This window comes from Carlito syrichta, unplaced genomic scaffold (genome assembly GCF_000164805.1).
Source record: "Carlito syrichta isolate Samal-C Ts95f unplaced genomic scaffold, Tarsius_syrichta-2.0.1 Scaffold307738, whole genome shotgun sequence".
Taxonomy (NCBI): domain Eukaryota; kingdom Metazoa; phylum Chordata; class Mammalia; order Primates; family Tarsiidae; genus Carlito; species Carlito syrichta.
The window spans coordinates 156,834-170,031 of NW_007251834.1; the positions used below are offsets into that span (position 1 = coordinate 156,834).

General features: G+C 35.3%; 1 protein-coding gene across 1 annotated transcript in view; it reads left to right on the plus strand.

Moving 5' to 3' along the window:
- The window catches only part of XKR9 (XK related 9), a 44,953-nt gene that overhangs the window by 18,832 nt on the left and 12,923 nt on the right, over positions 1-13,198 (plus strand). The window contains exon 3 of the mRNA XM_008064590.1: positions 7,415-7,635. Within this exon, the coding sequence (XP_008062781.1) occupies positions 7,415-7,635 (221 nt within the window). The remainder of the gene's footprint in view (positions 1-7,414; positions 7,636-13,198) is intronic.

The following is a 13,198-nucleotide window of genomic DNA, read 5'->3' on the forward strand; positions in this document are numbered from 1 at the left end:
TCCACTCACCTCAGTCTCCCAAAGGCGTGGGATTACAGGCTGAGCCACCGAGCCCAGCTGATTCGTTTTTTTCATTGATATATTTATTTCATTGACTGATTTTAGACTGTTAAGCCAACGGAGAAAGACCCCAATTAATCATGATTCTTTTTCTAGATTGCTGAATTCTGTTTGCAAATATTTCATTAATCTCTTTTGTGTCCATTTTCATGAGGGATCTTGGTCTATACTTTTCTTTTCTTGTAATATCTTTGGCAGGTTTGAGATTAGTTTTTTGTTGACCTCATAACAGAAGTTGGAAAGTGTTCGTTTATTTTCTAAATGAGTTTGTACAAGACTAATATTTCTTCTTTCTTACATGTTTGATAAAATGTGTTGGTTGAGTTAATGTTGTGTGTAGATTTTTGAGAACAAATTTAGTTTTTTAGATGGATATACAACTATTCAGATCCAATATTCGAACTTCTGTTAGTGTTAATAAGTTGTGTTTTTTAGGAAGTTTATAATTTTATCCAGGTTTTCAGTTTATTGGTATAAAGTTCTTAATATTTCTTTATTATAGTTTTGATCTAGGTAGGTTCTTTTCCATTCCTGATACTGACATTTGGTATTCTCTTCCTCTCATTTTCCATCTCCCCACCTTTAATCAGTCTTGATAGATATTTATAAATTTTTCTGTGTTGTCAAGAAACCACACTTAAAAAAATTTTTAATTTTTAAAAAATTTTAAAGATGTGGGGTGCAAGTATACACATTAGGTATACAAATAGTCATTGTACAGGTAAAGTTTGGGCCTCCCTGTGGTCCCCACTTTGCCTGGTTTGAGATCAGGTACCCTTGTTGGTGTTGTGTGCATTTCTTCTCCCCTGGCAATGTCCTGCTACTGCCAGTCCCTTAAAGAACTAAATTTTAGTTTTGTTAATTTCTCTCTGTCATCTGTTTTCTTTCTATTTTGTTGATTTCCACCTTTATCTTTATTATTTCCTTACTTCTATGAATTTAGAGTTTAATTTGTATCTCTTTTATGTCTAACTTCTGTGAAAACTTATATCATCACTATTAACCATTTTGTCTTTTCTAATAAAAAAATTTTTTTTTTGAGTCTGGGTCTCTGTCATCCAGACTGGATTGCAGTGGCAGGATCATGACTTTCTGCAATCTCAACCTCCTGGGCTCAGGTGATCCTTCCACCTTAGTTTCCTGAGTAGCTGGGGCTACATCTGTGTGCTACCATGCTCAGCTAATTTTTGATTTTTTTATGGAGACAAGGTTTTGCTGTATTGCTCAGACTGGTCTTGAACTCCTGGGCTCAAGCAATCCTCCCGCCTTCGTCTCCCAAAGTGCTGGGATTACAGGTGTGAGCCACCACACCTGGCTTAAATGTCTTTTTATAGAGTTTAAGATATATCCATACAATGGCATACTACATAGCTAATTATAAAGAATGACAAAGTGCTTTATGTACTGAAATGAAAAGATCTTTAGGATGTATTATTGAGTGAAAAGACAAGGTACAGACAGCAGGTATAGTATGCTACATATGTGAAAAGGATGATGGAAAGGGATATATATATATATACACATATATATATTTATGTTTGCTTGTATATACATAAAGAAACTCTAGAAGGATACATATGCAACTAGTAACAGTGAATTCTTATGGTCCTGGGGGAGAGTAAAAGCTGGTTAGATCATAAGAGTGGGATGGATTTTTTTCACTGTATAATTTTTTGCATTTTAAAATTTTTGAATTATGTGAATGTTTTTCCTATAGAAACAATTGAAAAAAAGAAGAAAAAGACAATTGAATTAGATTGGCTGTTAGTGAAAGATGCCAGGTAGATAGACACTTTCTTTTCTTTGTCTTTCTTTTTGTATTATCTTAGTCCAGGAAGTCACAGAATACTGAGACAACTAGTGAGAAATAATCAACAATTAGAACAGTTCATAAAAATGAGCCACATTATCCAAAGGTTTGTCCAGGCTAAGTACTGAAAAACTTGAGATTTGATGAATTGTGGATTCAGTCCCCTAAGAAATAGATAAGTTGAATTTGTATTGGTAGATGAAAGACAAGGAATATCAACATGAATTATTTATTAGGTATGTGTACCTGTTATAACTAAGTATGCTCTTACTGTCCAGGAGTCTCTAGAGTAGAATCTGTCATTTTTCAAGAACATAAATTATATGACATTTTTACATTTCTATTTTATATATGATTTGTGATTAAAAAAACCTCTCTCTGCCAAAGGATAGTTTCCCTTTGACGGATATATGAATGACATTTGAATTATTTAAAATATGAAAATGATTTTTGCTCCTTTTAAATATATGGTTAAAAAGTTCAGGCGATATAAAAGAGCACACAATGGGAGTTGAGTCTCCCTCCTCCTCACAGATACCTAAGCCCTTCTGTAGAGTTAAATCGGCATTAAATAGTTGAATTCTCTTTCTTACCTATTTTCAATTTAAAACTCCTTAGAGGTCATCTAGTCATGTTCAAATTTTCTACATGCAATATTTATAAAACTTTAGTATCTGGGCCTTATCCTGCAGTCTCCAAATACTTGGGAATTTTTAGATATTGTTATTGATTGCTCACTTAATTTCATAATGAGAACATACTTTATGTAATTACAGTCTTTTTACATGTATTAAGACTTGTTTTTATGGCCTACCTTATTTTCTTCAACTTGGTGAATATTCCAAGTACATTTGCAAAGAATTTTTAATTTTCAGTTATTGGGTATAGTGACTGTAAGTGTCAAATTAGACCAGTTAAGTCAAGAGTGTTGTTCAAATTATCTGTATCCTTACTGATTTTTTTTTAAGGTCTACTTTTCCTTTTGATTTTTAAGAAGTGTGAAAATCCTCAACTAAGATTGTGGATTTGTCTTTTTCTCTCTTTTCCTTTGACAATTTTTGCTTTGTGTATCTTAAAGCTCCATTATAGGTACATACAGATTTAGGAATGTTATGTCTTTATGATGAATTAATTCTTATATCATTGTGACACGATACTCTTTATCTTTGGTAATATGCATCAATTTGAAGTCTGTTTTGTCTGGGATATTAATATAGCCATATCAACTTTTTTTGAGTAGTTTTCTTCCTATCTGTGTCTTTATGTTAAAAAAAAAGCCTTTTACAAAACACAAAAAGTTGCTGGAGTGTTTAATCCATTTATATTTAGTGTTATTATTGATATGGTTGTCTTCTGGCGTTTTGTTGTTTCTAGTGAGAAGTCAGCCAAAACATCTCATTGTTTCTCTGTGGAATGTGTCTTTTTCTCTGTCAATTTTTAAGATTTTCTCTTTATATTTTATTTTTAGAAATTTGAATAGGACGTGTCTATGTGTGGTTTTGTTTGTATTTTTTTCCCTTTGGGTTCATTGAGCTTTCATACAAACACTGTGTTTTTGTTTTTGACCAAATGTGGAAAATGTTTTTGGTAAATAGTTTGTCAAGTATTTTTTTTTTCTGCCCCATTCTCTCTCTGTTCTTCTGGGACTTCCATTATACCTATGTTAATAAAGTTCTATTCATTTTTCCTTCCAAGTTTTTTTCCTCTATGCTTTAGTGTGGATGGTTTCTCTTGACTTATTATTTTAGTCTAGTGAAGCTGCTATAACAAAATACTATAAATGAGGTAACTTTTAAACAACAGAATTTTATTTCTCAGTTCTGGTGGTTGGGAATTCTGAGATAAAGACTCTGGTAGATTTGGTATTTGGTGAAGGTCCAATTTCTTGTTTATAGATGGTACCTTTTGGCTATGCATGTGGTGCACGTGGTGGGAAAGCAAGGTAGCTCTCTAGGGTCTGTTTTATAAATGCTCTAATCCCATTATTTTAATCATCTCCCTAAGGCCCCCTGCCAATTATTATTACATTGGGGATTGGTTTTCAACATATTAACATCCAATCTACTTCACCTGTCTTCATGTTCACTAATTCTACTTTTGTTGCTCTTCTATGCCTTGGTTTTTTTCCCCCTATTTTGCCCAGAATTTGTCATTGTCATCAGTAGCATCAGTAAGATGCTTAGCCTGATATGGGGTAATTCATCATCACTGGAAGCTGGTACCTTTTAATTTCAAATAAAAGAATATTTGAGTATAAAATATGTTAAGAAAGCTCCCTCTTTTTTTTAACCTATTCATCATTTGTCCCATAAAGCGGAAAGTGTCCTATTGATTTAAAAAATTATGTTTATACTCCTCTTTCCATGAAATTACACTCAGATAAGCAGAACTTTGAATTGGTTTGCCACAATAGCTACAGAATTGGAAATGATTCCTCCCTGAAGTGACTGGAAATGTGAATGTGCACAGTTGTAAGCAGCCCTATATGTTTTGTTTTTAACAACTCTTATATAGCACTTAACACGTGCCAAGTCCTAGTCTAAGCATTTTACATATATTAACTCATTTAACTCTTATGTCAATCCAGTGAAGTAGGTGTGATGACTAGCCCTATTTTCCAGATGAGGAAATGAAAGCATAAGGAGATTAAACTAGGGAGTGGTGGAGCCAGATTTGAACCCATGCATTCTGGCACATAACAGGTGCTCAGGAAACATTTACTAAATGAATAAATGAAAGCTCATGACATTTTTTCAATAAAGATAAGCAGATAGTAGATATGAAAGGACTTTTGAAGTAAAACACAAATGTAAACAGGATACATATATGGATATGCGAAGATTCTTCGTTTGGTAAACTGAAGCATATTTTTGGAATATGTGTATCCCAAAGCATTTGGAATAACATGATCCATTATATATAATGTGGGCTAGATGCCAGGGTAGGGTCTGTGTTCATAACCTTTCCCAGTTTCTGTTACCTGTACTAATTATGTTCTGGGTATGTAGCTGTTAATACTTGTGAATTTTTCAAGTTTTTTAATAGTAGATATGCTATTAGTTTATAAGCCACTTTAAGAACAGGAACTACATACTCTGTACTGTGCCAGATACCCAGAAAAGGATCAAATACAACTTTCCTGATAAATCTTGCCTGTAAATCCTAGGCAGTATGAATCATTTTTTCTTTTATACTTTCACAGATCAGTATTTGTCTTTCTAATGAGTGTTCACTTTTTGGCTTGTAGGCTTTACTCTCCTGTTAGGTTGAAAGGTCATTGAGGGTGGAAACCATGCCTTCATCATTTTTTTTTTTTTTTTGAGTTGGAGTCTCACTCTGTCTCCCAGGCTGGAGTGCAGTGGCATGCTCATGGCCACCCCAGCGTCGACCTACTGGGCTCAGGCTATCCTTTCGCCTTAGTCTTCCAAGTAGCCCCAACTACAGCCCTGTGCTACCATGACTGGCTAATTTTTTTCTTTTTTTTTTTAATTTAGAGTAGAGATGAGGTCTCGCCAAGTTACCCAGGCTGTTCTCAAATCTGTGGGCTCAGGCAATCCCCTCACCTTGGCCTCCCAAAGTGCTGGGATTACAGGCTTGAGCCACTTTTCCCAGCCGCCTTCATCATTTTTGTTGACCTTCTTCCCTATTCTGGCATGTAGCCCACATTACATATAATGGATCTTGTTATTCCAAATGTTTTGGAATGTGCATATTCTAAAAATATGCTTCTGTTTGCCAAATGAAGAATTTTTGCATATCCGTATATGTATCCTGTTTACATTGCGGTTATCTTATATTTGTGTTTTACTTCAAAAGTCCTTTCATATCTACTATCTGCTTATCTTTACGGAAAAAAAATCATGAGCTTTCCTTTATTCATTCACCTGTTCTAGTTGCTTAGGATACAGCAAAATAAAGTTCTCTTCTTTCAGGTAGATTACATTCTTATAAGAAGGTAAAGGTGTAAACCAAAATAAATAATGTGCCAGGTGGCTATAAGGACTATAAAGAAAAATGACATAGAGTAGAGTTAGAATATGATAAAGAGCATTACTTTAGATGCTGTGATCTGGAAGGCTTCTATGAGGAAGTATCATTAGAGACCTGAAGGAAGTTAAACAGCAAACTTTAAAAATATTTGGAGTTTAGAAGAATTCTATCCAGAGGGAGTAGCAAAGAGAAAGACCTTTAAGTTGGGGAAAGCAGCAAGGAGGATACACCGTGGAAGTGTGAGAGAAATGAGGTGGAAAGGTGGTGGTGGTGTATGCAGGAGGTAGATCATGCCCACTTGTGTCATATGGTAAGGACTTTGTGTTTCACTCTAAGTTTGATGGAAATTATTGGAACATTTTGAGCTGAGGAGTGACGTATGTATTATGTTTAAAAGGTTCACTATGAATGCTATGGGGAGAATAGGCTATATGGGGAGCAACAGTAGAGTCATAAAGACCAATCATGAGGCTGTTGAAATAATCTAGGCCAGAGAATTGGCTGCTTAAATTAGGATGGTAGCAGTGGAAGTGGTAAGAAGTGCTTAGATTCTGGATCTATTTTAGTTAGAACCAAGAGCCAAGGCAACTTGCTCAGGAATTTTTATAGGGCATGAGAAAAAGAGAAGAGTTGGAAATTATTCCCACATATTTGGTCTTAGCAACATGGTAAATTTTATCACCATTTACTGAAGTGGGAAACACTGGCAGAAGGAGCAGGTTGAAACAGGGCACATATCATTGTCTTCGTTTTATATGTGAGGAAACTGAGGTGTAGGTAGAGTTTTTGATAAGCTTTGGAGTAGAATGCTGGTTGTGTTTATTGCTAGGCTCAGATTTCTTCTAATAAGTATCTCGTTTTTGTTATTAATTTTATCTGTATGATGATAACTTGTATTTATTTTAAAAGTCTTTCAAAAGGAGTCTGAGCAGGGTTGTTTTAAGAGTCATTGAGGTTTTATATATATTTTTAGAATGGTATGGTCAAAGAGGATAGCACCTTGTAGGCGCTGAGTAATTATTCAGTAGGTTAAGTTAAAAGATTTCATATCATCTTCAACTTAACATTCTCATAAGGAAATGTATCTGAGTGGTAGTGATAAATTGAATGAACTGAAAATTTTAGTTTGCCTTTCACAAGGGAGTGGTAAAGATTAGGAATCACATGATCTGAGTTTGGACCTTATGTGTGCCCCTTATTCTCTGTGTAACTTTTAGCAAATCACCCTACCTTTCTCAGCCTTAGTTTTTCCATCTGTGAGATGGAAATAATACCTACTCATCTCACATAATTATTGTAAAGTTGAAATGAGATCATAATATGCTTAATAGGCCTAGCACATAACTGGTTCATCAAACATACAATAAAAGTTCATGGGGTCTGATTCACAATAGAGCCACTATGAGATACTCACAAAAAATCTGTAGTAGAGAAAGTCTGTGGCAAAATTCTCTACTTAAACATATGTTCTTTTTTTCTAAATTATTACATATATTAACGTGCATGTTATAAAGAATGTAAGTCTGAAGATACATGTTTATGTTTACTTTACAGGTATTGGTTTGCCTTGAAACAGGGCTACCATATAGCTTTCCAATGTAGAAGTGAAACAGATAACTTCATGGAAGAGCAAATGGATCCACAGAAGGAAGTTATAGATAGAGTGACTGATCTGAGCATGCTCAGACTATTTGAGACCTACCTGGAGGGCTGCCCACAACTTATTCTCCAGCTCTACATCCTTCTGGAGCATGGTCAAGAGAATGTCAGCCAGTGTAAGTTTTATTTTTCAACTGACATTAGACGGATGCCATTGCTGTCTTATGTCAGCTCTAGAACTCTTTGGCAGGTTTTAGAAATTTTTAATCCTTTTAAAAATTATTAATTTTTCTTTTCTTGAGTCAGAGTTTCACTCACAGCTACTGCAGCCTTGACCTGCTGGACTTAGGTAATTCTCAACCTTCCAAGTAGCTGGTACTGTAGGTGTGTCCCACCACGCCTGGCTAATTTTTGGATTTATTGTAGAGACGAGGTCTCGTCAAGTTGCCCAGCCTGGTCTCAAAACCCTGGGCTCAGACAGTCCTCTTGCCTTCACCTCCCAAAGTGTTGGAATTACAGGCATGAGGCACCGCACCTGGCCTATTCATTCTTTTGGAAAGGAGGTACAATAACATGGTTCAGATAACAAAAAGCATATAAAGCTATGTTGTCTCCCTCCCCCTTCTTCACGTTCCTTCTTTTATCTGCCCAGAAAGGAAGTTACTGTTTTCAGTTATTTGATGATCCTTTCAGAGAATTTTTAAAAAGCACATATTCTTTTCCTTTAACGCAAATAGTGACAGAAAGTAAAAACTCTCTTCACTTTTTACAATGAACAGTACATCTTGGAGATCTATCCATATCAGGAAGTTTCCTTATTCATTTCTTATCTGTGTAGTATTGCAAATTATGGGTATACCATAATTTATTTAACAAGCTCCCTATTTGTGTTAATTTAAATTGTTTCCTATATTTTACTATTTAAAAAAGGCTACAGTGAATAATCTTATGCATATATCACTTTGCATGTGTGAAGTTTATCTATTAGGTACATTTTGAATTGATGTGTAAAAGTGTAAATACTGCAAAACTAATGAAAATTTTGCAAGTTGGCCAATATGTTTGCTATTTTGCAGTAGATTTCCTCATTAAGGTAAAGTGTTTATTTTTAAAAGCAAGTTTGTTATTTTAATCTTTTTAAAAAAAAGTCTTTTCATAGGTATTTGATTTGAGATATTTAAAAATTATTTGTTTTCTAGATAGCAGTCCTAATTTTTCTTAATGACCAGAGTTCTGTGTAGACTTGGTTTAATCTCAGGGGGCAGATTGTCATCTTCCCTGGAGTCTTTCTGTCCTAAACTCACATGTGAGATGAGTTTATCCCTCTAAACAGTCTCCCTATTCTCATTTTCCCACAAACCTCTAGACTGCAGCCCCTTCTTATATTTTTGTCTTTACTTTGATTGTAAAACATTAAAATTAACTTATTGTGCATGACACCTCTTTTTTCTTGTGATGCAAATAATTAATGGTCTTGGACTTAAAAGTTGTGTATCGTATATTTACTGAAGTTGGAAGTTCAAAATTTAGAGCTTACAGTCTGTATTATGGTTGATATGCTTAAGATTCAAGTGAACTATAGCATCTAGACCACCTATGGGATCCAGTGACAGTTTTCTTTATGTTATGGTTCTGTCTTCATTCTTATAATTTCTCCTTGAAGTAGAATATTGAGGTAAGTTAGTTAAAAATAGCAGAAAATGAGAAATAATCTGACTGTTTAGCAATAGAGGAATTGGTAAATAAACTGTTGTGGACTGTTAATATGGAATATTATATAGCTACTAGAAAGAGTGTTTATAAATGACTTTTAATGACATGTAAAAGCAATTATAAAATAAAATTTAGGCAAAAAGCAGTGTATAAAATTTTCTGTCAGCACACTTTTAATGATACAAATAAATTATTATATAGAAAAATGACTGGAAGAAAATGTGCCAAAATGTTAAATGTATTTGCTTCTGGATAGTGGAATTACTAATTATATTTTTCATCTTCTTTTTAATTTTCTGGATTTCCAAAGTTTCTACAGCAACTATGTAAAAAAAAAATCGGGCTATAAGTAGAAGTACTTCAGAAGACTGAACATATTGTTTTGTTTTGTTTCTGCTCCTTCTGGAATGATGCTAAAAAGAATAAAAGAGTATAAAAAACACACAAAAAGATAAAGAGATTGCACAATAGAATAGCAGATTAGAAATATCAATCAGTGTTTGAAAGGCTGGGTGTGGTGGTGCCTGTAATCCCAGCCTTTGGGAGGCTGATATGGGAGGAATGCTTGAGGTCAGGAGTTCGAGAGCGGTGCAGACAACATAGTGAGCCCCTGTCTTTACAAAAAAATTTTTTAAATTAAAAAAAAAGTTCAGAAGATGAAAAGCAGATGGAAAACTTAGGTTGCTTTAATCAACTCTTTCACTGAGAGAATAAATTATTTTATTCATCCCTTCCACTGAAAATATCTGACAATATTGGATACAGTATCTTGAGAAGTCTTCCTAAAGCATAACATCTGATACAACAGGTCAAAATATGCATGAAAGTGGGATTGCAGCATGGTTAAGTGGGACTCTGAAGGCATTTGTACCTGAGAGTTTTTATTGAACCTTATACACAAGAGACTCAGTTTTGATGACTTCCCAGGTTATGGAAGACAGAAGACAAAACTCAGGGTCCTAACAATGGCATACATCTCGCTGGTAGTAATTTATGGTCTGTTAAACCGAGATTCCATAAGGCACCCTTCTCATGTCAGAGTGAAATTACTTGCCTCACTCCCCACTTCGAAGAGACTGCAGGTAATACTGCCTTTATGCGAATACAGCAGGGAAAAAAGATCTCTGAGAAGTTATAACAGTAAGATCTGCAACCAAAATCTATATCTTCTGGTTAGTCTAAAAACAAAACAAAATAATCCCAAAATAAGCTAACAGAAGGCAAACTGGCCCTAGACTGATATTACCCCTAGATGTCCGGTAGAAACAAGAATACATTTTCCCTGGAAAAATCTACTTTCTCTTAGGTTTCAAATAATTTTCACTAATAGTTTTCAAAGGAAAATGAATGTTTGACAGTAGTTTATAGCACCAAACTAAGTAAAGTATTATGAGTAAGAACCAGCAGAAAGATAAAAAAAAACCTCATTAAGACTTTAGATTTTGGAAATTATCAGATGCAAATTATAAAATAAGCATCATATTATGTTTGAAGAAGTAAATGATGAATCTGAAGATATAAAACTGGAAATTATTAAAAACAAGTTATTAGAAAAAGAAATTAGTAGAACTCATAGGATTAAAATATTCAAGAACTGAATTTAATAACTCAGCATATTATACAGAACTAAATAGACAATGAGTGAGTCAATACTAGGCCAGAATAAATTATCCAGATTGTAGTTTAGAGAGACAAAGAGATAGAATATATGAAAAAGATATTAAGAGACTTGGAAGAGAGGGTGGGATGGTCTAATATACATTTGAGCAGGGTCTCCAAAGGTGGGAAGAGAAAGAATGGATCACTGAAATAATTTCAGTGATGATGAGAGACACCTACCAACAGATTCAAGGAGCCCATCATCTTATAAGCATACTGTGTAGAAAGAAGTTCATACTACAGCATATTAACACTAAAGGAAATTCCAAAGAATGTACTTTAGACAGAAGTCTTCTGAGTTATACAAAGAAATAAAGAACAAAAGAATTAGTAAATGTATGGGTAATTCTAAATGAACATTGACTGTATAAGATAAAAATAATGCTATGTAATTAAAAAAAGATAGAATGAGCCGGGCTCAGTGGCTCAGCCTGTAATCCCGCGCCTTGGGAGGCTGAGGTGAGTGGATTGCCTGAGCCCGCGGGTTTGAGACCCACCTGGGCAGCAAGACCTCATCTCTACAATTAATCAAAAAATTAGCCGGGCGTGGTAGGGTGCGCCTGTAATTCCGGCTACTCCGAAGGCTGAGGCGGAAGGATCGCCAGAGTCCAGCAGGTCGAGGCTGCGGTGGCCAGGAGCGGCCACTGCACTCCAGTCTGGACAACAGAGTGAGACTCCAATTAAAAAAAAAAAGATAGAATGAAAATACAGGACAACAATAACATGTAAGTCAGGTGGAGAATAAGTGGAGTTAAAGTCTTTTAAATTCCTTGTATAGTCTGGGAGAAAGGAAAAGCAAATGTGGATCTGGGTTTTTTGAGATGTAAAACAAAAACTTTTGGAGAAAACTTATTAAAATAATAATACAATATTATGAAAGCAAATTAGGTATTGTGTTAGTTTGGTTAGGCTGCCATAACAGAATACCACAGACAGCATGGCTTAAACTACAGAAATTTATTTTCTCACAGTTCTGGAAACTTGAAGTCCAAGATCAAGGTGCCAGCAGGGTTGGTTTCTGGTGAGGCCTCTCTCCTTGGGTTGTAGACAGCCAGTTTCTTGTTGCACATGCAGAGGGCCTTTCCTCTGTGCACACAGCATGAAAGGAAGACTGGGGAGAGATGGAGGCGAGATCTTGGTGTCTGTTCCTCATCTTTAAAAAAAATTTTTATTTTAAAGATATAGGGTACAATTCAGGGTTAGGTATACAAATGTTCATTATGCAGGTACTTGTTGATGAGGTGTGCCCCACCCCCTGGCAGTTTCCCTCTACTGCCAATCCCACCCCTCCTCCCCTGGCAGTTTTCCACTACGGCCAGCCCCTTTCTTATAGTATTGTGATAATTGTTCAAGGTCCACTTTTGAATAAGAACAAGTGGTACTCTGTGCTTTGTTTCTGTAATAGATCACTGAGTATGATAGACTCTAAATCCATTCAAGTTGCTGCAAAGTCCATATGTTTGTCCTTCTTTATGGCTGCTTAATACTCCATTGTGTATATGTACCACATTTTTTTTTTAAATTTTAAAGATGTGGGGTACAATTCAGGGTTAAGTATACAAATATTCACTATGCAGGAACGCTTTGGATGAGGTGTACCCTCCCTTCTCCAGGCAGATTCCTGCTACTGCCAATCTTGCTTCCCTGTCCCGTTCCTGGCAGTTTCCCACTACTGCCAATCCTTTTCTTATAGTATTATGATAATTGTTCAAGGCCCACTTATGAGTGAGAACATGTGGTACTCAATACTTTGTTTCTGTGATAGATGACTCAGTATTATAGACTCTAAGTCCATCTAGGTTGCTGTGAAGTTCATGATTTTGTTCTTCTTTATGGCTGCATAATATTCCATCATGTATATGTACCAATTTTTTTTTTTATCCATTCCTCTTTTGGTGGTAGCATGGTTGGTTCCATGTTCTTGCTACTGTGAACAATGCTGCAATAAACATATGTGTGCAGGTATCTTTTTTATGGAGTGATTTGAGTTCTTCCAGGTATATTCCCAGAAGGGGATTGCAGGGTCATATGGAAGGTTGATTTTTAGATCTTTTAGAAATCACCACACTGTTTTCCACAGAGGCTGTACTAGTTTACACTCCTACCAGTAGTATAGAAGTGTTCCCTTTTCATCACATCCTCTCCTGCATCTGTTATTTTTTGAGTTATTGATGATAGCCATCCTGACTGGAGTTAGGTGGTATCTCAGTGTAGTTTTAATTTGCATTTCTTTGATGACTAGTGAGGCTGAGCATTTTCTCATGTAACTGTTGGCTGCTCATATGTCTTCTTTGGAGAAGTGTCTGTTCATATCTTTTGCCCACTTTGTAATGGGGCTGTTTGTTTTTTTCTTTTTGGGATGTTTGA